Source organism: Octopus sinensis, linkage group LG11 (genome assembly GCF_006345805.1).
Source record: "Octopus sinensis linkage group LG11, ASM634580v1, whole genome shotgun sequence".
NCBI lineage: Eukaryota > Metazoa > Mollusca > Cephalopoda > Octopoda > Octopodidae > Octopus > Octopus sinensis.
Window position 1 is genome coordinate 32,608,211 of NC_043007.1, and position 27,630 is coordinate 32,635,840.

The 27,630-nt window shown below is 38.7% G+C and overlaps 1 protein-coding gene and 1 long non-coding RNA gene across 4 annotated transcripts; one reads left to right on the forward strand and one right to left on the reverse strand.

Annotated features, from left to right (window-relative positions):
- Positions 1 to 394: 394 nt before the first annotated feature.
- Positions 395 to 24,919, forward strand: LOC115217530 (AP-4 complex subunit mu). Of its 3 annotated transcripts, none has more exons than XM_036507338.1 (13): positions 395 to 604; positions 3,869 to 3,954; positions 5,398 to 5,504; positions 6,678 to 6,774; positions 7,293 to 7,406; positions 9,836 to 9,925; positions 13,960 to 14,025; positions 16,302 to 16,425; positions 17,996 to 18,102; positions 19,059 to 19,147; positions 20,162 to 20,266; positions 22,509 to 22,626; positions 23,412 to 24,919. In XM_036507338.1, exons 1-13 carry the CDS (start codon positions 544 to 546, stop codon positions 23,604 to 23,606), a joined length of 1,359 nt encoding a protein of 452 aa, XP_036363231.1. In that variant the 5' UTR covers positions 395 to 543; the 3' UTR covers positions 23,607 to 24,919. The 3 variants fall into 3 exon arrangements, with proteins under 3 accessions (XP_036363231.1, XP_029643114.1, XP_029643113.1); XM_029787253.2 differs by having other exon boundaries at positions 400 to 604; positions 9,854 to 9,925; XM_029787254.2 differs by lacking the exon at positions 9,836 to 9,925 and having other exon boundaries at positions 398 to 604.
- LOC118765376 lies at positions 23,338 to 26,986 on the reverse strand. Its single transcript, XR_005001232.1, has 3 exons — positions 26,850 to 26,986; positions 26,382 to 26,385; positions 23,338 to 23,348 (listed from the first exon to the last, which is right to left on the reverse strand). It is a non-coding gene; the product is annotated as an uncharacterized LOC118765376 (long non-coding RNA).
- Between the last annotated feature and the right edge of the window lie 644 nt (positions 26,987 to 27,630).

The window sequence follows — 27,630 nt, forward strand, 5'->3', positions numbered from 1 at the left end:
CTCCCTTATTTTCCTGATCTGAATTTATCTTTAATTATATTTTCCCTCATTATATTTATAATTAAAATTTATTATTTTTTTTTTGGTCAGCGCCATCATAGCTACATGAACAAATTTACCATGTCGTTATACTACAACTATTTTGTTTTTTTTTGTCAATCAGGAACAGATCAAAGCTTAAATTTCTATACATTTTAATTTTCCATTTCCTTCAACACATCAAATTACTTAGACATAAACTTTCTCATTTTAACACAACTACACAAATTCAAGGATAATAGTGAAGTTAGCTTAACCAACACACAACAACAACTGTGAATAATTTTATCCAATTCCATATGGATAAAAGAATAAAGTTGCCTGAAGATTTTTTTTTTCTGTAGAGAAATGGGAAGCAACCCTTAATTGTCCACCAGATGTCGCTACTTCTTGCCAGGCGGTGTAGCGGGAAAGGCCTTTCATTCTTCCCCAAACGTCTCCAAGACATTAAAACCAATTCGTAAATGTTTCCTCTTTTCATTTCTCTCTGACCGTTTGCTAACAATGTATATTTCCGAAATATTTATTACGACTACTCGAGGAGATATCCTTATTCACAAAAAATGTATCCTTTTTGCAAAACTGCTTCCGATTCTTCACCAAGATTCTGTCCATAACTTTGTAACTGTTTGTAATTAAACGGACATTTAATTAATATTTAATTAGTATTATTCTGAAAAAGAAAAAGATGCGTGAATGTAGCAAGGATGGCACGTATGAATGACGAAGCCACCTTCAGCATGATCCGATGAACCCGGAAAAATTTAAAACAGGGTTACCTACATGTAAACAAATGTGGTAACAGGTAACGTTATTGACCGAGGTTACCGTGGTCTTTTTCGTAGGCTTTTCTTTCCACGGATAAACCTTATCTGATTCCCCCTTTACACCATGACATTACTGTGACCCACGATCCCTATTGATCCTTTTTTTCCCTTTTATTTTCTTTCCTTTTTCTTTTTTTCTTCCCCTTTTACGATCCCTTTTGATCGAAAACCTACCCCGCCTTTTTTTTTCACCCCAAGAAGAAAATCTCTACTTTGTAATCTGTCCCGTCTGTGTGCAGCCCTGTGTGGCTAATAAAGAAACATTATTAGTTCTAAACAAGTCGAACTTTATAATTTAGGATTTATTTAAACATTGCTCCAGATCTATTTAACAAAGATGCGTTTTAATGACACCTAGTTTCCTTAATTATCGTTTAACAGAATTAATTTTCGCTTATGAATAATTTTGTATCCACACAAATGGCAATTGTTATTAAATAATCCGATGGCATTTTCCCAAACTTCTCCACCCGTATCGAAAAAAGTTGTCAGTATTTTCTGTATTTGTTTTTGCTTCTTCATCCCGTTCAAGATGCTTCGTCTTTTGTTTTTCTTTTCTCTTATAATGTTGATTTAGAGTTCAGATCTCATGTGTACAAACAACACTCGTCTACCAAGCAGTGATGTGTGTGTAATAAACATTGAAGTCCGTTGATTTCGTCTGCTGTATCTCAATACATTATGAGAAATCCATCACTCGAAACGGCATTCCTTCGATTTGACTCGACAAAACCAAAACATTTCACTTGGGGTATTTCCGTGGGTCTTGGAGTAATAGATCTAACGAAATTATGCCAGCAATGTCTCATTTTAAACTTGAAGAGAAAAAGCCTTGAATATTTGTTCTTACCTGTATCATGTGTGTAGGTAAAATCTGCAAATTTCCAAGCAGAAAACAGAATCGAACTGTCATTTGCTTCCACGGAAATACCCGGAGTGAAGTGTTTTGATTTCTGTCGAGTTATATCGAAAGAATGCCATCGAAACAGTTTTCACTTGGATCTGTGAATGTATGCGCAACGAAATGTTTTGATTCTTAATTTTACGATCAAAGCAACAATATCTCTCTACATTCTTTCGAAAGAAGTGCAAGGAAACGTTAGATTCTTGCGCTCCTCATCGCAAATCAACTCACTGGAAAATTTACGGACTCTAAATTTATAATATGAATAGAAAATAAAAATAAGATAAAGTGAATATAGCTGTGTATGTGTTCTTTTGATGGCCAGGACTACTCTAAGATCTAAGTTACCAATATTTTATTATGAAAATAACTAATTGGAATTTCTTACTGAAACTTGCTTTCATGTTGATATCAGTTTCGAAGACTTGGGAATATACGATAGATTAATTATAATTAAGCTTAGCCACTCCCAATAATAACAGATAATGTAGTCTGAGATACTCTAGTTTTCTTTTTCTTTCTTTCTTTTTTTTTTTAAGTGGGGATAGTCCATGGTTGGAACGCGTTTGTTCATAGATCCGCTCGATTATGGGTGACACGAGGCTAAATAATATTTTATGGGATGTAATTTATTGTAGAAATTAGCATAAAAATTAAATTTGGTGGTAGAATCAGCATTGTACTTTGCAGTATTTAGTTAGAGTTCTTTACGTCTGGGTTCAAATCCTGCTAGGATGAAGTCATGATTTTTTTGCAGGGAACAATAAGATAAATACATTTTAAGTAACGAATTTCATTTAAGCAACTATTCCATGGTAATAAAATTAGAAATCTATTATTGTTAATGATAGCTGTTTATCTTTAGGAAGAAACTCTGGTGCATTTCTCTGAGTGATCATCAAACTATGAAACTGCCATACATCACTCTATTGTTATACTTCACAATGTGGTCCTACATCTCATTTCTGTCACATATCACACCTTGGTCATACATCATATTGTTGCTATAATTCGTACCGTGGTCATGCATCACACTGCTATCACATATAACACTATCGACCTGTCACACATCATCACAACACCCATCACATTTTGTTATTGACTCACATAATAATATTGGGTTGTCCGGAGAGTTTGTGCTGATTTTTAAAGGAAAGATAAATACTTGCCACTACATTTTTAATCAACCAAATATGAACCATTTTATTGCACAATGTGTCTCCATCTTTCCTTTAACTTGAAAATACCCTCTTCCCAGAACTGAGGGGGTTTCATGGCAAAGAATTCATCCAGGTATCTTTTTATGTCATCCAAGGAATTGAAATTTTTACCATTAAGACTATTCTGTAGAGACCTGAATATGTGGAAATCCGAAGGAGCAATATCTGGTGAATATGGAGGGTGGGGTAACACATCCCAGCCAAGCTGCAGCAATTTTTGTCTGGTTCCCAAAGCATCAAGTGCCGAAAATGAACTTTCTTATCTTCCATTTTAAAGGGTTGCAGAATTAACACAGGTTATAGGAGCATAAACATTCTTCCACGGAAAGATAGCTTAAACTGTGCTCTAAATGGAAGTGTAGTCAAATCCTATTTTATGGACTCAACCATGTTCTAAAATAAGTTGAAAAGCAAGCTACTATAAATCGGCACGAACTTTCCGGACAACCCAATACAATCTCTCTTAATACCTCCCACTATCTTGTATGCTCACATAAAAAAACAATTCTCTTGTGTACTTCTCTTCCCATTACCCTCTTAACTGGACCCTTTAATCACTGTCTTTCTTCACACCCCAGTTTAGACAAAATCTCACCCGAACCAAGAAAGAACCCCTTTTCTCTCTCCTATGAGGGTAGGCTGGAAAGTTCATAGGCCGACTATGAAAAAGTGATATTAGGGCTGTGAAATCTTGTTTGCATGGAAGAAGTGTGGGGACTGCAAGGGGGGCTATGTTGATTAATTAACCTCATTTGGTCAAATTCCATCAGAGTATCTAGGTCAGTCTATGAACGTTTTAGCCAACCCTTGTATGGTAGGATGTTTCATTCATTAGTCTGCTAAATGTCCATATTGTTGTTATACTTAACACATGTCAGACAGATTTGATCTGGATTTTGACCCTAAAGTCATCTTCCTCAAGAAACTTCGTGCAGTTGGAAATGAACATTTGTTACCCCATTTTGTGAGTATATTCCTCTCTCCTGTCATCACTTTAATTAATAATCTGTGTCATCATTTAGTTTAAGAAACCTATTTTGTGGTCAGTATATTCACTTGTAAATCACTGTGCAAAATGCCTTCATCTGTCGTCGTGTTCTGAGCTCCAATTCCACTGAGGTCAGCTTGCTTTTCATCCTTGTGCCTGGGGTAGAAAAGGACATATGTATATTGTGTCATTTGATGATGTGGATTCAGTTGTTTAATCAACTGAATTACCTGCTCCTGAAATTAGTGGCTGAGCTTCCCACAGACGTGTGTACCCTTAAGGTAGGTCTCAGGTAGAATTAACGTGGCACTGTGTTTGACCATTTTGAATCACAGGAATAATCCATTTGCCAGGCTTCCATTCAGTTTCTATCTACACAGTTTTACTCACAAGGTCTGGATTAAGCCAAGGCTATAAAAAATGATATTTACCCAAGATGCCGGGCAGTGGGATTGAACTGTGGAGCAAATGGTTAACGAAACATAGTTTTGAAGACAAGCAATACATTTCTTGGAACAAGTGTGGCTGTGTGGTTAAAAAGTTTGCTTCCTAACCATGCAGTCTTAGGTTCAATTCCACTGTACAGCACCTTCTTTTACATACCTGGGCTGACCAATGCCTTATCAGTGGATTTTGTTGATGGGAATTGAAAAAAAGCCTGTCCCGCGTGTGTGTTCCTTGTCTTGACATTAATGATAGTTGTAAATGAGTTTCACTGTTATACAAGCGGTGTCATTCCTTTCCTACATTCTGCAAAAATATGTCTGGCCATGGGAAAATATTACCTTGCTAGGAACAGGTGAGGACTGATGACATGAAGGGCATCTGGTTGTAGAAAATCTACCCCCACAGATCCCCTCAGACTCCTGCTTACAGGGGCAAGACAGAGTTTATTGAGGCAGATTTTCTATGGCTGGATGTGCTTCCTGTTGTCATCCCATATCTGTTTCCAAATAAGGTCATATTTTCTCATGGCCAGACATGTGTTTGCAGAGTATTGGAAATAATGACACTGCTTCTGTGACAGTGGTACTCGTTTACATGATATCACATGCTGTCAAGAAAAGGAATACCCAAACACACACACACACATATATCCACACCACGTGTGTGTGTGATGGACTTGTTTCAGTTTCCATCCTCCAAATTCACTCACAAAGCTTTGGTCAGCTTGAGGCCATCATAGTGGAAGACACTTGACCAAGATGTCAAGTGGGACTGAACCTGAAACATTGTGGTTGGGAAGCAAATATTTTAACTATGTAACCACACCAGTGTCTTACAGATTGTAATTTAGATAATTTTCCTATTTTTATTATTTTCTGAAATAAAAAGATAAAATCTTGAATCGTCTTGAATCTGTTTGAAATGTTCATATAATTTGTTAATTTTTTTTCATTGAAATTTCTCTCATTTTAGAAAGAAGACGATGTCACATTTTGCCACATCAAGCGAAACGGACTTTTTATCATGGCTGTAACGACCTGTAACATGTCTCCTATCTTTCTTGTGGAGTTCCTTACCAGGTTAGAATCATTAAATACTGTTTTTGAATTCAGAGTAGAGTCATACAGTGGTTGTGGAAATAATTAAACACATGGATTAGATTAAATTATGTGGGGCCAGAACCCTATGTCTGCTTCTTGTGCCAGTGGCATGTAAAAAGCACCAACAGAACGTGGCCAATGCCAGTACCCCCAAACTGGCTTCTGTGCTGCTGGCACGTAAAAAGCACCAACCGATCATGGCCAGGTGAAATGCTTAGCAGTATTTTGTCTGTCTTTATGTTCTGAGTTCAAATTCCACCGAGGTTGACTTTGCCTTTCATCCTTTCAGGGTCGATAAATTAAGTACCACTTACGCACTGGGGTCGTTGTAATCGACTTAATCCCTTTGTCTGTCTTTGTTTGTCCCCTCTATGTTTAGCCCCTTGTGGGCAATAAAGAAATAAGTACCCCCTGACTTGCTCTTGCACTGGTAGCACATAGAAAGCGCCATCTGAACATGACCGATGCCAGGCCCGCCTGACTGGCTCCTGTGCGTGACCTTAACCAGATGGCTCTGCCGGTCTGGAAATAATCTTGACAGCAGCATTTCCTTATCATTCGATGTATGTCCATATATGAAGTAGGAACAGAGCAAGCCTGTGAGTCAAGGCAAGCCGCAGTAAATGGAGTTATGAGCCTTGGGCCTTGCTCAAAGAAATAAACATAATTGGTGTTTTGGCATCACATAATATGCATCTATGCTGGCCCCCACATGAAAAGCACCTGTGCCAGGCCATGTGAAGAGTATCTCTGCTGGTGCTACATGATAAGCACAGAGTACACTGTGTGGAGCAGTTGTTGTCAGGAAGGGCATCCAGCCATAGAAACCAAACCAGAACAGACAATGGAACCTTGTGTAGCCCCTGGACTTACCAGCTCCAGTCAAACCATCTAACCCACATCAGCATGGAAAACGGATGTTAAATGCAGATGGTATTGCTGATGGCGATGAGCCCCAGGTCAGATTGAGTGGATCTATGACCAAAGCTGTTCCAGCCATGACCACTCCATCTTTTTCCGAGCAGCTGTGCATCAGGACCCCGTCGATTGATATCTGTACACCTTTATTCTTAAGACAACATGGGTAAAGCAGACATTAAAACAACGGTGAGGATGTAATTTATAGATTCCCTTTTCCTTTTCTTTTGCTAGGTTCTTCCTGATCTGCAAAGATTTCTGTGGAGTTGTCAGTGAAGATGCTATTCGAGCTAATGTTCTCCTGATTTATGAAATATTGAATGAGATTTTGGTAAGTAGGAGTTGTTGTCAGTTCTCTGTTAATTAACATCAAACAAGCATTTCTCCCAGCTCATAGTTCTGAGCTCAACTTTACCTTTCTACCTTCTGGGATTGATAAAGGGAATATCAATTGCATATAAAAGTCGATGTAATTAACTATCCCCTTCCTTATAATTTCGGGCTTTGTGCCTATTATAACAGAAAGGGTCAATGTCGGATGTGTAAGGTACTGGAATGTGATCTCATATATTTGGTCCCTCTCTCTCTGTCTCTTGCCCTTGTTTTTCCTCTGACTAATCTCATTTCTCCTCATCCCAAACAGGGAAAAAAATTTTTTCACTATATTGTGGTTTTAAATCTGCAAGCATTTTAGTCCTGTCCCTGGGCAGAACTTGCAATTAAGAACTTTTCTTTCAGTAAATAAGATATGTTATTTTATCAAGGACCTTATTTTTGTCTGAAATTCCCTAACACGAGTGATAAGTTCACAATTTTTGACAATGTTTATATTCATTGTTTTTTTATTAGGAATTTGGATACATCCAGTTGGCCACAACTGACAAGATTAAACCATATATCCAGTCAGATCCAGTCCTTGTTTTAGCTAACAGATCTCCGGCAGAAGAAATTGCATCAAGATTGGTAAGATAATTCCTATTTCCTTGGCTTCTAAACTCCGTCTGTGTGTGTGTGTGTGTGTGTGTGTGTTAATTGTATTAATTAATTTATGAGTCTGTATATCACCATACATATGTTAACCCTTTTTGATACCAACCTCCCTGAAAGCACTCCTTGTTCCGTTTTAAAACGAGCTTAATTAAAACCTATCAAAATTGCATGTTAATTTATGTTCTAAACACCACCTTCATAACGACAAAGTTATATTATTAAATTCTTCGTTATCTTCAAAATTAATTAAAGCAAAATCAGTCTCTTTCAGCAGCAATATGGTAAGAAAAGGGTTTATGGTTACACTTATTCAATGTTTACAGTGCATTTATATCAGGGGTTCTCAACCTTTTTTTTTACCTATGGACCCATTTGATTCCTATTTTACTCTATGAGTGGGGACCCTCATAGCCATTCATGATTAACCCTTTAGCTTTCATAATTACTCTGTCAAATGTGTTGCTTATTTATTCATATTGTTTTGAATTAATCAAGCATTATATAGGCGTAGGAGTGGCTGTGTGGTAAGTTGCTTGCCTACCAACCACATGGTTCTGGGTTCAGTCCCACTGCGTGGCACCTTGGGCAAGTGTCTTCTACTATAGCCTCTGGCTGACCAAAGCCTTGTGAGTGGATTTGGTAGACGGAAACTGAAAGAAGCTCGTCGTATATATGTATATATATATATAATATATATATATATATATATATATATGTGTGTCTGTGTATGTTTGTATTTGTCCCCCCAACATTGCTTGACAACCAATGCTGGTGTGTTTACGTCCCCGTAACTTAGGTTCGGCAAAAGTGACTGATAGAATAAGTACTAGGCTTACAAAGAATAAGTCCTGGGGTCGATTTGCTCGACTAAATGCGGTGCTCCAGCATGGCCGCAATCAAATGACTGAAACGAATAAAAGAGTAAAAGAGTATATTGTAGCTTCAAGATTTCAATGATATGTTTTTATATTTTTAGAATGACATTGTAGTGCAGGTGTGAGAGGTTGGATGTGGCCAATTTGTATATAAAACATGTAGCATATTTGGGCTGGATATGGCTGGATTAAATGCTAAAGGGTTAAATATTAAAAGGAATTGTATAAAAAATTGTTTTTTAATATTTTGTGCATTGTAGAAATATGACCAGTTTATTGCACTTAAATTTTAACAACAAAAACTTTATATGTACTCCCAAAAGCCATATGGATCCCCTAGGGCCATATGAACCCCGGTTGAGAACCACTGATATATATGATTAATATATATATATATGTGATTAATTACCTCTGTGATTGATTTGTTTGATTAGTTTTTGTCCTGTGTTGAGGACATAACCTGAGCTTGTTTCCTCCTGAAATCCTTCTTTCCAGTACCTTAACTGTACACAACTCCTCAAGCCCCTCCACCCCTCTGCCCCCACTCTACTCCACCAACTCAGCTAACACAGGGTTTGAATTCTTTGTCATTTTGAATTGTTTGTACTAATCACTACCCTTGCTGTCTTGTGTCCCTGGCTGAAACACTAACTTTCCCAAATGCTGTTCTTCTCAATGACCCTATCCTTGAAGCGCCTGAAACCCCAACACTCTGCACTATACTTCTGTTTTAGGAATGTGACCATTTGGAATTCCCTCTTTCTCTCCCTTCCTTCGTTCCTTCCGTCCTGCCTTCTTTCCTGATTTTTTTCCACAGATTATTAACCCACAGACATTCAAACTGAACTTCATCAACATCATTAAGGCCCTCTTCATTGACATTAATTATTTAAAAAGTAAGACAAACTGTGATGACTGATTTTCGTCCTATGCATGTGGAAAAGAAATGTTATACCGAGAAGAAGCAGAACACATTTGGTTAGATACTGAATAATTAATATTAGAACTGTTGAGGGCTCATAGCCTACAGGTTAAGGTTTTGCACTCAAGATCCTAAGACCATGGTTTCAATTCGTTGACCAGGTGGTACATTGTGTTTTTGAGTAAAACACTTCATCACAAATTACTCTGCAATCATTTCAACACCTGAAGTGTGGTACACCTGTACAGGTAGTGTCAGTTTGATGAAGGGAGCGCTAATGTACAGCACATACATTTGACCATTATAAACAAAACATTCCTGCAGGTTGTTCGGTAAGAAATTGCAGAACTATCTTTCCTGGACTACAAGAGACTACCGTCCAATATTAGAACTATTGGCTAAAATTTTACTCGTTTATTTATGTCAGTCATTTGACTGCGGCCATGCTGGAGCACCGCCTTTAGTATACTTCTTATTCAGAAGTACCCTGAAGACTGCACGTGGCAGTTATTACTAAGGGAGGTAATTATCTCCTGACAATCTGAAACGGGAAAGGAACTTTGAAAAATACCCAAGAAACTTATCCATTGGCAGTTAAAAGATAGTTTTTCCCTCTGTTTCAGTTTGGAATAGAAACCAGAGTGGCTCCAAGTTCTGCTTCAAGTAAACCTGTTGTTAGAACAGCTGTGGAACAGGTAAATATCTCTCTCTAGTGCTCTTTGTCACTTGTGTCAACGTATATACACAGAACATCTATGCAACAAACTTCTGTCTTTTCTTAAACCTGAAATCCAAATGGAATAAGTATTGGTTGAGCTGTGTACGATTAGTATGATTAGTGGTATTCAAACCATATTTTCTGGCATGCAAATCGATGTAGTATATAGTGTAAACATTCAAACATCATCACTGTCTTTCCCAAATCCTGCAACATTTCATGGCTGTGCGGTTAAGAAGCTTACTTCCCAACCATGTGGTCCTGTGTTCAGTCCCACTGTGTGGCACCTTGGGATGGTGTCTTCTACTATGGCCCCAGATTGACTGAAGGCCTGTAAGTGGATTTGGTGGATGGAAACTGAATATATTCTGTTTGTATATATATGTATGTGTCTGTGTATGTATGTATGTTCTTGTGTATAGCCATGTTTAGAAATCAACTGATGGTGGTTAATAAACACCATCATGCAAGAAAGGTTGTTCGTTTATAGTCTTTCGCGAGAAACATGTCCAGCGATGGGAAACCAGTAAGGGGTGGCAACAGGAAGGGCATCCAACCATAGAAAATCTACCTCAACAAATACCATCTGACCCATGCAAGCACAGCAAAATGGACATTAAAGGAGAATGGTGATTGTGATACATACTTATGGAAGACGTTAAGAAGACCAGAAAATTCTAATGTTATTGGTCCCAAATTTTGGTGGAGGAGGGGTTAAGTCAATTACATCAACCCCCGCGCTCATCTGGTACTTATTTTATGGACCCTGAAAGTATGAAAGGCAAATTCGACCGTGGCAGAATTTGAACTCAAAATGTTAAGGCAGATGCCTGGCATGTTAACGATTCTACCAGTTTGCCATTCTAAATTGTAATGTTATTAACAACATCTAATTTAATCATGAATTTAATGTGTACGATGGCAATAAATCTGATGTTTAGTTAATTAGCCAGCATGTATTTAGACATCTGTGTGTCGTTATCTTACTGGTTCCATTAACATAGATTTCATCCTAAATTCAATTTACATTTATTAACTGCTTAATTAACAAACTAATACTAACTTCTAATCTTAATGTTGTTTTCCATGCTATTTATGAAATAAACTTTACCACCTATTTATGTCACCAATACTAACCGTGTCCGGAAAGTTTGACACAAACATTTTTGCCACAGGTAAATTCAACTCAAGAATTTTGGCCACGGGAAATTTTGCCATAGGAAAGTTCACTGCACAGGAAATTTTGCCGCAAGACAATTTCACCAAAAAAGGACGAATTGGTTCCTTGGTATATAATTGTTTCAACCAACTTATCTATTAGATTATTATGGTAAAACTACAGAGGTGGGGAAGGCAAAATAAAGCAATCTAAAAGACAGCTAAATATAAAACAGAATTATAAAAAACATATCTATTATATAAAATCCATTCTGTCTGTCTGTGTGTCTTCTAGGATCTCAGGCATTCTCCATCCAATTGCGCTCAAATTTGATATGTAGATACCGATGGTATCAGGGTGTGTATAAGTTTTGAAAAAATTACAAAAATCGATTCCAGGTGAGAATGCGATTGATAAAGCCGTGGGAACGTGCATTTGTACGCACAAGTACATCAGTTGAAATCTGTCTTTTGCTGGTGTCTCAAATTTAGGTTAAATCAGTGTTTCTCAAAGGGGAGGCCTATGGGATGATCGGACAATTTGTTTTGAGAAAATCTGGTTTAAATGTTTGACAACTCAGCACCGTCCATTGGACAGGGGGGTTTGCTCGTATATATATATATATATATATATATATATATATATATATAGCAATGTTTTTCAGAGCTCCAATTTCTCTAAATCAGGTTACCTGCCGTATCTTTGAAATTGTCCATGTGGTGAAATTATCTTACAGCAAAATTTCCTATTCAGCAAAGTTTGCTACGGTGAGTTTTCCTGCTACAAAAATGTTCTTAGAACCAGTACTAACCATTTAATTCATGCAAGACAATGATGGAGCCTCATGTGGTTGCTTGACCTGCTAAAAATAACAGCCATGTTGTCTCAAAGGGAAGGTCACATTGGATATTGGACAGTGTTGTCTTACAGTTCTATATTTAAGAGACGTGGAATTATGTACATTATTTACATTTACTCCATAATTGCCCATGGGCATATGGTGTAGTGGTTAAGAGTGTGGGCTACTAACCCCAAGATTCCGAGTTCGATTCCAGGCAGTTACCTGAATAATAATAATAATAACAATAACAACAATTAGAATGATAATAATAACAATAACAACAACAACAAAAAAATACTTTAGGAATAAGAACCCAGGTTCGAAATTTCCCCAAGACACCTGATGAAGGCTGGAGGGTATATCAGCCGAAACGTTGTGTTAACAACGAAGAAGATGAGGATAAATATCCGTCGAATGTAAATAATGTAAATAATGTAAATCAGTGTTGTCTTAGACGTAAATAGGAAAATTATATGATGATGATGATGATGATCACCATCATATGTTCCGTGCTAGCATGTGTGGGACGGTACCACAAGAGCCGGCCAGTGGAAATACCTCTGACCATAGACTTGCTCAGTCAAGGCTGACCTGGGGCTAAACAGCAGCAAGAACAACTTCATTTGTGCTCACTGCAAAATAAGAGAAATTACTGTTTTTTTTTTATCTCTGTTTGTTTCAGTCATTGGACTGTGGCCATGCTGGGGCACAACCTGGAAAGGGTTTAGTTCAAACCAACACCAATTACCAAGTGGTGTTGTGAGCACACATACACACACACAAACTTCCACTCAGTTTCCATCTACCATATTCACTCACAAGGCATGGGTCAGCCTAGGGCTATAGTAGAAGACACTTGCCCAAGGTGCTGTGCAGTGGGTCTGAACTCAAAGCCATGTGGTTGCAAAGCTAGCTTCTTAACCACACAGCCAGGCCTGTACCTACAAAACCCACATTAGTAATTACATAATATTCTCTACATAATTTATGATACTAACTATTTAAACCAAACTAATTACAATCTTCATACTAATTACTGGCTGGCGTCACATGAAAAGCACCCGTGTCACGTAAAAAAACACTTAGTAAAAAACACTTACAGATGGTCTCGTCTACCTAACCTGACTCCATAATAAGTTTTACTTAACCCCAAGCTGGCAGAAACGTTAGCACGCCGGGCGAAATGCTTAGCAGTATTTCATTTGTCTTTTATGTTCTGAGTTCAAATTCCACCGAGGTTGACTTTGCCTTTCATCCTTTTGGGGTCGATAAAATAAGTACCAGTTGAACACTGGGGTCGATGTAATCAACTAGTCCCTTCCCTCAAAATTGCTGCCTATGTGGCAAAATCTGAAACCGTTGTTATTATCACCTCCACCTTAGCGAAGGTAGAGGTATTGTTTTTAGTTGTGTTTGTTTGTCTGTCCATGGACAAAATATCTTAAGAACTGCTGGATGGATTTGGATGAAACTTTCAGGGATGTTTGGCCTCGTGACTGGCACCAACTGATTAGATTTTGGGACCAATCCAGTACCGGACAAGGATTCTGGATTATTTTTCCAGTTTCTTTACTTAATTTTTGAGAGCAGTCAGGTCCATTTTTAGTATTCTCGTTTGTGAGAGCAGTTGAGTTTATATCAGACATTCTCATTTTAAAAATCATCTTTAGCTAATCGTTCAGAGGGCATTGGGGTTGCCTTGGCAGAAGTTTGTGCTCTCTGAGTGCTCTTGTTATTATTATTATTATTATTACTTGTACTATAGAAGGAATTATCATAACAGTGGACCAGCTTATGTACTTTTCTAATGTTTTGTATTGAACTGTTAGATTGTTTTGTATAATACATGATTTAATGCACTAAGACCGGTTTTCTCTGAATAATTGCTGCACCTTTTATGCCATAAAATATGGTAATTTGTAAACTGACTGCATCTGAGGTGCAGTTCGAGTTTGTAAAATTATATATATATGTATGTATATGTATTGAGTTTTGGTTATCTAATTTGCAGGAAAACCGAAAAAATGAAATTTTTGTGGATGTAATTGAGAAAATGATTGTTGTCATTACAAACGATGTAAGCTGCAATTACAAAAAAATTCTTCTTTCTTTTCTGCATGTTTTAATTCTTTACATTGGAATATAAGCCTCAGATTCATAAAAGAGGAGTGTGTGTCTGTGTGTTTCTATCTCCTTGTCTTCACATTGCATGATTGTTGTAAATGAATGTTATTCATCATCATCATCATCATCATCATCATCATCATCATTTAACGTCCGTTTTCTATGCTGGCATGGGTTAGATGGTTTGACTGAAGTCTGGCTAGCCAGGAGGCCATACCAGGCCATACCAGGCTCCAATCTGACCTGGCAATGTTTCTACAGCTGGCTTCTGTGGTTGGATGGTTTTCCTCATGGCAACCACTTTACAGAGTGTACTGGGTGCTTTTTTTCATGCCACTGACACTAGTGAGGTCACCAAATTAATTGCAAGACAGACAAGAATAGGAAAAAAAAAAAGCCCCATCAACTAAGGGGGTGGGGGCAAGCATTTGAGAGGAGTCGTGGTTTTATGATCATTTTGGTTCATAAAGACATGACCCCTCTCAGAATTTACACCCTTGATTCAGCAATGATGAAAATTTGGTCATTGAAATTCTAGTCTCTTAGCAACAATTTCCGTCCTTTTGTTTCTTTCGTATTTTGCCTATTTCAGTTGAGCTCTTACTTTTTCCAGCTGCCTCCGTCTTGTATCTATAGGACACACACACACACACATGTGCGCATGCATGCACATGTATGTGTATAAATGTATTTTCACCAGCATTTTACCTCTGCTCTCCATGCTAACATGACTTGGACAGGTTGCTGTGATCCAAGTCAGTTCTTATTTGCAGTTACTCTCCTTTTTAGATGAAATGGTGGACCATGTTCTTCTTATATTGGGTTGGTGCATAATTATTGTGGATTTTTCCAACAAATCTTAATTAACAAAAACAATAACAACATCATCATTATTATCATCATTGTCGTCGTCGTTTAACATCTGCTTTCCATGCTGGCATGGGTTGGATGGTTTGACTGAGGACTGGTGAGCCAGAAGGCTGCACCAGGCTCAATCTGATCTGGCAAAGTTTCTACAACTGGATGCCCTTCCTAACGCCAACCACTCTGAGAGTGTAGTGGGTGCTTTTATGTGCTACTGGCACGGGAGCCAGTCGGGCGGTTCTGGCAACGACCACGCTCAAAAGGTGTTTTTTATGTGCTACCTGCCCAGGAGCCAGTCTGGCAGCACTGGTAATGACCACGCTTGAATGTTGTTTTTCATGTGTCACCAACACATGTGCTGGTACGGCGAAGCTGGCAACGATCACACTCAAATAGTGCTTTTTATGTGCCACTGGCACAGGAGCCAATCCGTGACCCTGGCAACAATCACACTCAGATGTGCTTTTAACGTTCCACTGGCATGAGTGCCAGTCAAGCAGTACTGTCATTGGCCACATCTTTAAATGATTATTCTGGAGCATATTCACTATCTACTTCAATTACTGCTTCCCATTTGCTGGGCAGACGGTTAGACTGTCATTTAACCCTTTTGTTACTGTATTTATTTAGAGATGCTCTGTGTTTCTTTCAATTACTTTAATTATGACAAATAATTTAGTTATCATTCAGCTAGTGTTAGGAACATGAATTGTGACTAAGGTTTGGTGGGAGATTTTAATTAAAAACTTATGAAAACAAGACATTTGTACTACAGAGCCAGAGCCGGTTTCAGCTGGGTTGGTAATGAAAGGGTTAAAGATGTTTTTGTTGAATAAAATTTGTTGAAAAAAAGCTGCAATAATTATGCACCAACCCAAAAGGTTCCATTTTGGCATGGCTTCTATGACTGGACGGCCTTCCTTATACCAACACAAATGCATACACATGAATATTACATATAGGTCTTCCACAGTTTTCATCTATCAAATTCACACTACAGCTGGATGCCCTACCTAACGCCAACCACTCCGAGAGTGTGGTAGGTGCTTTTGCATGAGGGCCAGTCGGGTGGTTCTGGCAACGACCATGCTCAAAAGGTGGCCCAGGGCTTATAGTAGAAGACACTTGCCTGAGGTGTCATGCAGTAGGATTGAAACCAAGACCACAATGCTGCAAAATATGCTTTTTAACCTCTCAGCCATGCTGGCACCTATATAGACACATCCTTCTGTACAGACCCCAAATAACACAAAGGGCTATAAGAACCACTATTATCCTCTAGTTTATTTTATACTCAGCTATTTTAAGGATTTGCTTTATTTTATTATTATTATTATTATTGATATGTTGACTATGTTTTTTCAGGGGCTTGTGTCACGTATGGATGTCACAGGAAATATAAATGTAAAGAGTTTTTTAAGTGGTAATCCAGTAATTAAATTAGCTGTTAATGAGGATCTCACACTTGCTGAACAGGGCAAGCCAAAAGGTAAAATTGATTGATTTTTTTTTAACGACATTATTAATTTGCTGTTTTGTGTCCCATAACACATTAACTTATAAGGGAACCCTTTAAGATTTGTGTAGTGCTAGTACCATGTGAAAAGCACCCAGTACCCTCTGTAAATGTGGTTGGCATTAGGAAGGGCATTCAGCTGTGGAAACTATGCTGAAGCGGACAGCAGAGTTAGGCATAATCCTCCGGCTAATGTTGAACCATTCAACCCATGCTAGCATGGGAAAACGGACATTCACTGACGAGGACAAGTATATCTAGAGAGGCCTTTCAATTCAGCTTTACTGATTTCTTTCTCTTTTTACTTGTTTCAGTCATTTTGACTGCGGCCATGCTGGAGCACCGCCTTTAATCGAGCAACTCGACCTCAGGACTTATTCTTTGTAAGCTCAGTACTTATTCTATCGGTCTCTTTTGCCGAACCGCTAAGTGACGGGGACAAACATACATGCACATACATGTATACGACATGTCTACCAAATCCACTAAGTGACGGGGACAAACATACATGTATACGACATGTCTACCAAATCCACTCTCAAGGCTTTGGTTGGCCCAAGGCTATAGTAGAAGACACTTGCCCAAGGTGCCACGCAGTGGGACTGAATCCGGAACCATGTGGTTGGTAAACAAGCTACTTACCACACAGCCATCACAAGATGATGGATCTTCATCATTCTATCTACTGTCCATTTGCCATGCTGGCATGGGGTGGATGGTTTGACCAGGGCTGCTAAGCTCTACTGTCTGCTTTGGCATGGTTTCTATCTATGGCTGGATGCCCTTCCTAATGCCAAACACACCTGGAAGTTACAGACTGCACCTGCTGCTTACCATTGTGTCTATTTCCAACTAGGGAAACAGGGTCATCTGAGAGTTCCATGGCTTACTCATTGCACAGGGCAACGTTACTGATTGTTTACGAATTGTGTATCTTTCAATCAGTAAGACCAATTCCCCTGTATCGATTCTTGTCAGAGCGAGTTCTTTCTATCTAATTTAGTTTGATTTATAAGTAGGGACAGGTATGGCTGAGTGGTTAAGAAGCTTGCTCTGCAGCCATGTGGTTTTAGGTTCAGTCTCAATGCACAGCCCTTTGGGCAAAGGTCTTCTACTATTGCCTTTTACTTGTTACAGTCATTTGACTGCAGCCATGCTGGGGCACTGCCTCGAAGGGCTTTTATCAACTAAAACAGATTAACCCTAGTACTTTCAGTTTCCCTCTACCAAATCCACTCAAAGCCTGAGGCTATAGTTGAAGACACTTGCCTAAGGTGCCCTGCAGTGAGATAGAACCCAGAGCCAGGTGGTTGGGAAGTAAGCTTCTTACCACACAGCCACGCCTGTACACTTCCTTTTGTCTTTTGAAATTTAGATATTTTTTCACAAAATCTCAAACAATCATACTCTTATCCATCTTGTATTAAATTCAAAATGGTTTTCTCTTCTTTTGTGCAAATGTAGAGATTCTTCTTCACCTTTAAATGGTAAAGACTTATTCATACCTGACTCTTTCAGCAGAAATAACTTTGTTTCTTCCTAGATTTCAACAGCCATGTAACCATGGAGCAATGCAGTTTCCATCAATGTGTTCGCAAAGAAGAATTCAACACTTCCCGATGTCTTATACTCAATCCTCCCATTGGTGAGGTAATCATGTCTTTTCCTTATGTTTCTACATAAAATTTGCTTTCATCGAAAAAAATATTGTCTCGAGTCAAAAGTTTTGCAATATTTTAATAACTTGTTTGCTTTATTGATCGAGTTATAACAAAAACAGCCCAGCATTCCAAGTAGGGGCCATCTGAAGCCGCCTTCCTGCCGGCTCTTTGATCTCATTCTGATACGATTTCTCGTCCTTTGAGGGTGAAGAACTCCTTTACTGAAGCTTCCTCTTGGTTGATGAAGTGTTGCAAGTGCATCTTGTCATCATCATCATCCAGTGTTTTAAATCTGGGTTTTGTCCTCATTAACAGGGGTGGCTGGATCTACCTCAATGCCATAGCAACCAAGGTAGGCAGGTGCAGCCCACCCCAACCTTTGGGCTGGCTGGTGCCCAATCTCCCTTGCTATCATGAGGCTTTTTTGGAGCTGGATTTTCTACGGGGAGCATCCCCTTGCTTACCCCCCACCTCAGTTTCTAGACAGGAGTGGTCCCAAGACCAAGGCATCTACCATGATTTTTAAGAAATGTGGTGGAAAACTAGCTCAGGAAGGTAGGGATGCTACTCTCTGAGACCCCTTTCGGAGCCCCTCTACCTTATATATTTCTTTATTGTCCACAAGGGGCTAAACAAGGACAAAGGGAGTAAGTCGATTACATTGACCCCAGTGCGTAAATGGTACTTTATTTATCGACCCAGAAAGGATGAAAGGCAAAGTTGACCTTGGCGGAATTTGAACTCAGAACGTAACGGTAGACGAAATATCGCTAAGCATTTTGCCCGGCGCGCTAACGTTTCTGCCAGCTCCCCTCTACCTTATATGCCATCAAATACATCTTTCAAAAGCAGTAACATTGATGTACTTGTAGATAAATAATAAATATACTGGTAGATATTCTTGTAATATTGATGGACTTGTAGATTTCTGTCTGTTTTTTACAGTTTTCTGCTATGACGTACAGACTGGCATCGGATCCTCCTCTAAAGCCGCCATTTAGATTACAAGTACAGGAAAAGGATTTTGACTCGCCGTAAGTATTTTGTGTTTCTTGGTGTGACACAGGTGCAGTTTTGGCTGTGTGGTCTTTGGCTCAATCTCACTGTGCAGCACCTTGTGAAAGTGTCTCTTCTGCTATAGCCCTGGGCCAACCAAAACCTTGTGAGCAGATTTTATAGATGGAAACTGAAAGTTACCTGCTATATATATATATATATATATATATATAAATTCTTTTTATTGTTTCAGTCATTTGACTGCGACCATGCTGGAGCACTGCCTTTTGTCGACCAGACAGACCCCAGGACTTATTCTTTGTAAGCCTAGTACTTATTCTATCTGTCTCTTTTGTCGAACTGCTAAGTTATGGCGACAAACACAGACACGCAAACATATATATATATATACGACGGGCTTCTTTCAGTTTCCGTCTGCCAAATCCACTCACAAGGCTTTGGTCGGTGCCCGAGGCTATAGTAAAAGACACTTGCCCAAGGTGCCACGCAGTGGGACTGAACCTGGAACCATGTGGTTAGTAAGCAAGCTACTTACCACACAACCAATCTTATATATATCTATGTATGTGTGTGTGTGTCCCCGTGTACCCTTGCCTGGACATGATGGTTGTAAGGAGCATCATGTAAGCAATGTTGTTTGTTTCCTGTCTTCCAATGGAAACACGTCTACCTATGAGAAAGCATTACCTTGCTTGAAAGCAGGTGAGGGTTGGTGACAGGAAGAACATCCTGCCCTAAAAAAATCTGCCTCAGTGACTTTGTCTGACCCACGTGAGCAGGGAAAAGTGGACATTAAATGATGGTGATGGTTATAATGATGACCAGATCAGTGGAGTAGCTTAGAATGACACTTCATTGCAACCTTCACAAGTTTTCCCCTGTAAATCATATTTACCAGTTGCCATGGTTCCTTGTCATATCTTCTGTGTGAGGTTCAGATTATTGTTTGTTTGGAGAAAATAAAAGGAAAGAAAGGCCGAATGGTTGGGGCCTCTGACTAACACTTCATTGTTTCCCCTTTTAATTTGTAGCTCCAGGGACACCTGTTTGTCACTCCAGTTACTTAGTCACATCCCAGAAAACACAGAAGCCGTAAATATTGTGTTAAGAATTCCTGTGCCGGGAACAGTTTCTGGGTGAGTAGCATTATTGTTGTGTTTAATATCCTTTCTATTGTAGGCACAAGGCCTGACACTTTTGGGGAGAGGGCTAGTTGATTATATCGACCCACAGTGCGTAACTGGTACTTATTTAATCGACCCTGAAAGGATGAAAGGCAAAGTCGACCTTGGTGGAATTTGAACTCAGAACGTAACGGCAGATGAAATACCACTAAGCATTTTGCCCGGTGTGCTAATGATTCTGCCAGCTCGTTACCTTAATATCACTTTGATACTTAATTGTGGAAGTACATGGTCTAGTGGTTAGGATGGTGGACTCATGGTCATAAGATTGTGGTTTCAATACCTGGACTGGACTGTGCATTGTGTTCTTGAGCAAAACTTCATTTCATATTGCTCCAGTCCACTCAGCTGTAAATGAGTAACCCTGTGACAGACTGGCGTCCTGTTTAAGGGGAATGTCGTGATCTTGATTACTCACACCCCATGGAAACTGGAGAACCAGTCCTGTGAGTCCCAGCACTTGAAACAGAATTTTACATTTACTTTGCTCATATTTAATCTCTGTAATGTCATATTGTAGATTTGTTTCCCCCAAATGAAACTAGAAACAGAATTATATTTAGTGCCACAGTCCCTTCACTGCTGGGGGTCAGGACAGACAATTGTTGTGGTGATGATGATGATAGCTGTTGGACCAGAAGCACATGTCCACAACTGTCCTCTTATCTCCAAATAATGAATCTGTCCTTTTCTTTAATGGCATGTCACCTTTGAAGAATTCTTGATTCTTGAGATTATTTCCCCTCCCTAGAACAAGTCAAGAATTTATGTTAGTACACCTTCTTCCCAACTAGTGATCTCTCTCTCTCTATATATATATATACTATTGGAAGTTGCTCACAAGGTACTGGAATCTTATATGTATACCTTTCTGCCTAAATAATGGATCTACAAATGTCATATCCCTACATATCTTATGTCTATCTTCATTCTCTATTCCATATCTTATCTAAAATAACTATTGCTTAACCATTCTCTCACACCATCTCCAATGAAGGGATATATAAAATATCCCGGAAAAAGCTGTAAGACTTTCTATTCATAAATGTTCTGAAATCTTTCATAGCCTTGGATTTTTATCTCATTCTGAAAAAAAAATATATATATATATACATACACAGGTGAAAAAAGCATCAGAGATGTTTTGCTCCATGCAGAAACTACAAAAGGTATTCTAATGTTCTGAAAGCTTTTCTAAATCCATTGCAATGCTGGAAACCCTTCTGCATCATCAGCCGGTATCTCAGGGTCACAAGCATTTCACCCCTTAGCCTGTACTGTTCGCCTGAGTGGGGCAGCAAAGACTGAGCTAGTCTTCACCTATGGAAAGGGTTCCACATTCCTATTATCAAAAGCTTTTTCTTGGTGATTGTAAAGATATAAGCATCTTTTGACACCAACCCCACGTCCCCTTGCAGGGTAATGACCCATGATGTATTATTGCCTTCAGCTGCCTGGAACTTCATCTTTGCCAACATCCACTAGAATCGTAATTTACATTGTACCATTTCTCAAAGACCAGTAATCTAATTGACAGAACAAGATCTCCGTGATAAACTGATGCCATTTCTTCTTCACTGTTTTAACCAGTGTTAGATATGATAAGCAATTGGAAACTACAACATGAGCCATTCCTTTTTGTAGTGGTGGGCACAGCAGTTTCTGATTCTTCTGAATAGACCTCATGGTGGTAAACTGTAAAGTTTTTATTGAGTTCAGAAAAATCACATCTCACTTTTTTTAAAATGCACGCTACTTTTTTCTACGTTCAAGGGCTCAAGCCAGTGAGGGACCTCTACATAGTTTTTTGACCTGTTAGAAATAGCAGCAAAAGTTTCCCTCAAACCACACCTACTATCTTAGTTACCTAAGCCCTTTACTCCCTAAGGAGTGACAACTTTCCCCCACTGTTCTTGGCTGCGGGGCCACTCCCTCAGTATGGCATGGGGCCACCCATATAAATTTCCCCAAGGGAAGGCCTTCCTCTCCTAGACCTTGTTGGTTTTGAATTCTCATCGATATCTCTGTAACTTTGCTTTTTTCTAGGAAGGTGTGTCAGGCCAATGCAAACCCATTTTCACTGACAAAAAATGATTAATTAATTTCTTTTGAATGGTTTTTATTTTTAGACTTGTTACCAATTCCGATGTTTTTAATCCTAATCCTTGTTTTTTCCTTCTTCAACTTATTCCAGGATTAGCCAACAGCTAATTGGACCTGATCAAACTATAGAGTTAAAAGCCTCTAATAAACAAATTGTATGGAATATAAAAAAGTTTCCTGGTGGTTCTCATTTAAATGCCAATCTCAGAGTAAGTTTTGTATTTTTTGTTTTGCTTTCCTTAAGTAGCTGACAGTTATTTCTCTCATTTTAAACAATTATTACCTTTATGTTGTTGTGCAATCGACATCCAGAATTCAGAATAGTGTAAAGAATGGTTGCTGTTGTCCAAGGATTTGATACATTTTTTTTAAAGATTAAAAGACTCTTCATCGCCGTTTAATGTCCATTTTTCCTTGCTTGCATGGGTCGAATGGAGTTTATTGAAGCAGATATTTTACAGCTGGATGCTCTTCCTGTTTCCAAGCACAGTAATATTTCCCCATTGCCAGATATATTTTCGCAGAATATTGGAAATGGATAATAGAAAATTACTATTTTTAAATCTCACAACGAGAAATATTCAGCAACAGTACTTTGGAGTAATGGCAGTCCTCAAAGTTATAAGGACACAGATCGTGTTGTATAGCCAGCTGGAGACAATGTCTCATGGGGCTAAATTACAGCAACATTCGTCCTAAACCAGGACTGCCATGTTATGTTGGCAAACAATCTTTACTCCAATGGATAACTATGGAATGTCACGACAAGGAGACACAAACACATATATTCAGTTTCCATCAACCAAATCCACTCACAAAGCTTTGGTCAGCCCAAGGCTATTGTAGAAGATACTTGCCTAAGGTACCATGCAATGGGACTGAACCTGGAACCATGTGGTTGGTAAGCAAGCTACTTACCACACAGCCACTCCTGTGCCTATATAGTGACTTTATAAAAACCCATCCAACTGCTTTTTTCTCTCTTTTGTTTCAGTTGATCAGCAACAGTGGTGTGAAAACTCGTTTGAAAGACATCGGACACATTGTCATGGAATTTGAAGCATCAGGTTACACTTGCTCCGGCATCCAGATTCGTTATTTGCGTGTTTTTGACCGAGACCAAGCTTATGTGCCATACCGCTGGATTCGATACATAACAGTCAGCGATTCATATGTTTTTAAACTGTAATTGTTGTGGGTCACCGACGCAGATATTTATTTCCTCCGAAAGTTTACCTGGATTTTAAGAGATGAACAATTACACCTTCATTGTCTTTCATCGATGCAAGATTTCTTTTAGATTATTGCTCCCTTAGCAATGGTTTAAGTTGCCACTTTTCTTTTGTTTTTATTTGTAATGCCGTCTACCATGGTTCATTGAGAAGGTCGACGCTTCTTACTTGCAATGTCCACAAAATTAAAATAAATTTTGCTTTTACTCTGTAAGGCCTAGCTACGGTTAAAGGAAATTTTGTCAGCAGGAATCTAAGTAATTAAGTCTAAGACTTCAGTAATGCAACACCAGTGCTATTAATTAATGAATAATGGTAAGGCGGCAATCTGGCTGAATTGTTAGCATGCTGGGCAAAATGCTTTGCAACATTTTGTCAGTCTTAACGTTCTGAGTTCAAATTCCACTGAGGTTGACTTTGCCTTTCATCCTTTCGAGGTTGACAACACAAGTACCAGTTATGCACTGGGGTCGATGTAATCAACTTATCACCTTCCCAGAATTGCTGGCCTTGTGCCAAAATTTGAAATCAATAATTAATGAATAACAGTGACTATCTTTAGAGAATCGAAGACCCAAAGTTCTAAAAATTGCCCTTCCTCATTAGGACCAGAAAATACACCAGAGCTGGATATTTGTTGATTCTCTACAAAGCTCAAGTGAGACCCATAATGAAATAAATATTGCTCCCACGTTTGTAATGGTGTTGTTATTACACCCCAAAAGAACCAAGGTTGTATCCATAAAAAAGGCCACCTGTCTGATGATTTCAGTTCAAGCATGAGTTCACTCGTTTCTATTGCTTCAACAATCATTTCAATTCTTCAGAATTGGTTAATTGCATATCACCTCCTGTCACTCGTTCTGTCTTGCGTGGACCATTTTCCCCAATCCTTTGTATTTCTCTTCCAACTGGAGTTGATCGACAGGGATTTAACCCTTTAGCATTTAAACTGACCATAACCGGCCCAAATATTCTGCTTGTTTTATATTTAAACCAGCTAAAACTGGCCTCTCACACTTATCCTACAATGTCATTCAAAAACAAAATATAATCCCATCATTGAAATCTCGAGGCTATGAGATTAGGCTGGATTAATTCAAAACAAATGTGAATAAGTAAACATTACATTTGACAAAGTAATCTGAACGCTAAAGAATTAAGCTGACCATCACTGATGTTGAACCCTTTAGCATTTGAACTGACCATAACCGGCCCAAATATTCTGCCTGTTTTATGTTTAAACCAGCCTCTCACATCTGCCCTTCATTGTCCTTCAGAAAAATGTATAATCACATTGCTGAAATCTCAAAGTTATGAGGTTTTGCCGGACAATGTGGATAAAACGGCTTTACATCAGATGAACTAGTCTGAATGCTAAAGGCTGAAGCTGACCATCAACCACATCTGTCTCAGAGCAGTTTTGAGGATCTTAGCCACTGTCCCTTCCTCTCAACAGAAACCATAAACAACAGTTTGAAAAGTTATATAATATTATTTAGTATAACAAGTATTTTAAAAGTATTGTCTTCAAAATACTATTTTCTGGTCATTCGGTCATTCAATAATATAACAAGAAGAAATGATGTCTTAAATGTAATTATGTTAATAATAATAATTTATGGATATTATTGCAAGGTGTTTAAATTGTTAAACAGTTTCTTTTATATCAGAAACTAAACATATTTCTGAATTCTACAGAAACAAATGAAATAAAGATATATTTTAACAAAGATTTTTTTTGTATGTGATTCATTAAACTTTTCTTCTTCATCACCATTTAACATCCGTTTTCCATGCTGTTGAGCCAAAGGATTGTGTCAGGGTTTCTATGGTCGGATGCCCTTCCTAACACTAACCAATTCACAGAATGTGCCGGGTGCTTTTATGTAGCACGAATATGGTCACCAGGTAAGTTGCACGACAAAGACCCCTCAACTGAGGTGGGGAGTAAGTATTGAGGGAGGCGCCTTTATGTCAGGTAACAAGAGTTAAAGTTATGATAGGAAGACAGAAACAGGTGTCTTGATGGAGAGGGGGTACATGATTTACCTCAGTTACCTACAAAGTAATGTACAATACAGACAAGAAGACGAAATTTTTTTTAGCGCAGAGTTGCTGTTAGAACAGCGGAAACACTCTCTCGCTTTTACTTGTTTCAATCATTTGACTGTGGCCATGCTGGAGCATCGTCTTTAGTTGAGCAAATTGACCCCAGGACTTATTCTATCGGTCTCTTTTGCCGAACCGTTAAGTTCCGGGGACGTAAACACAGACACACAAACATATACACACACATATATATACATATATATGTTGGGCTTCTTTCAGTTTCCGTCAACCAAATCCACTCACAAGGCTTTGGTCGGCCCAAGGCTATAGTAGAAGACACTTCCCCAAGGTGCCATGCAATGGGAACGAACCTGGAACCATGTGGTTGGTAAGCAAGCTACTTCCCACACAGCCACTCAGGCAGAATGAAAGAAAATGTCGACCCCAGTGCAATTTGAACTCATAACCTAACTAAACACAGTAAAGTATTTTGTCTGAAGTGCTCACAATTCTACACAAAAACCCGAAGAGAATCAATTTCATTGCCAGAATGTCTTTGCCAATAACTTGGTGTTTTATTACTGAAAATCTCTCAGCAATAAAACTAAAATTCATTTTAAACATACAAATGCATTTTTATATAACTAAATTAATAAGTTCTCCAGTAATTGTACTTAAACATTTCTTGATTAGCTTTCCAGTTAAGAATGTGACTGGCTGCGTAAAACCAGATAAAAACCAATGTTTCGTAAAGCTACCAGTTCTGTTAATAGCACCTCTTTGCCAATAATTTGTTGTTACTTTCAATCAAGGAACAAATTAATTCTCCTGCTGTACGGTGTCTTGCAATAAATGTTTACAACCATAATCGTTTTAACGTCCGTTTTTCTGTGCTGGCATGGGTTGGACAAAATTTACTGAGGTAGCTTTTCTACAGCTGGATGCTGTTCCTGTTGCCAAACCTCACTGAGTTCCATCTGACCCATGCAAGCAGGGAAAAATGGACATGAAATGATGGTAAGAATTGCTAAAAAGGCACTCTGTTGGTTATAAAGATAAGGATTCCAGTCGATTTGATTAATGGAACAGCCTGCTCATGAAATTAGCATTAGCGTGCAAGTGGCTGAGTACTCCACAGACATGTGTACCCTTAACGTAGATCTGAGGGAGATCCAGCATGGCACAGAATGTGATGAGGCTGACCCTTTGAAATACAGGTACAACTGATTTTAGCCAGCTGAGTGGGCTGGAGTAATGTGAAATAAAGTGTCTTGCTCAAGGACACCGGGAATTGAACTCACAACCTTGCAATTGCAAACTGAATGCTCTAACCACTAAGCCACATGGCTTCATGATAAGAACCGCTGTATTGTATTCATTCCACACTTTTTAAATGGAACAATAAATGTTATGCACAGGCATATAATCAATGTCTATTCGGGCATCAGTGAGAATGGCAATGATGATGATGATGATGGAGAGCGCAAACCTCTGCCAAGGCAACACCAACGTCTGCTCAGCGATTAGCCAGAGATTATCTTTAAAAATGAGAATACTAAAAATGAATCTGACTGCTCTCAAAAATTATGTAAAAAAACAGGAAAAAATATTCAGAATCCTTGTCCAGTACCGGATTGATCCCAAAATCTAATCAGCTCTTGCCAGTCACAAGGCCAAACATCCCTGAAAGTTTCATTTGAATCCATCCAGCAGTTCTTGAGATATCTTGTCCAGACAAACAAACAAACACGACTGAAAACAATACCACTGCCTTAGCAAAGGTGGAGATAGTAATAATAATAATAAATGCCCTGATGCAGTCCCAGGCAGTGGCTTTCGTGGCTTCTGATCTCAGCTGATTGGAAGTGTTATCATGTACATTGTTATGTCTTGGTATAAAAGATGGGCTACAGCAAATATTCTGTTTAG

Coding starts and splice junctions, on each gene's coding strand:
- LOC115217530 (XM_036507338.1), top strand. CDS start 544: ATGTATATTTCCGAAATATTTATTACGACTACTCGAGGAGATATCCTT. Junction 5,505..6,677: donor CTTGTGGAGTTCCTTACCAG/GTTAGAATCATT, acceptor TTCTTTTGCTAG/GTTCTTCCTGATCTGCAAAG. Junction 6,775..7,292: donor AAATATTGAATGAGATTTTG/GTAAGTAGGAGT, acceptor TTTTTTTATTAG/GAATTTGGATACATCCAGTT.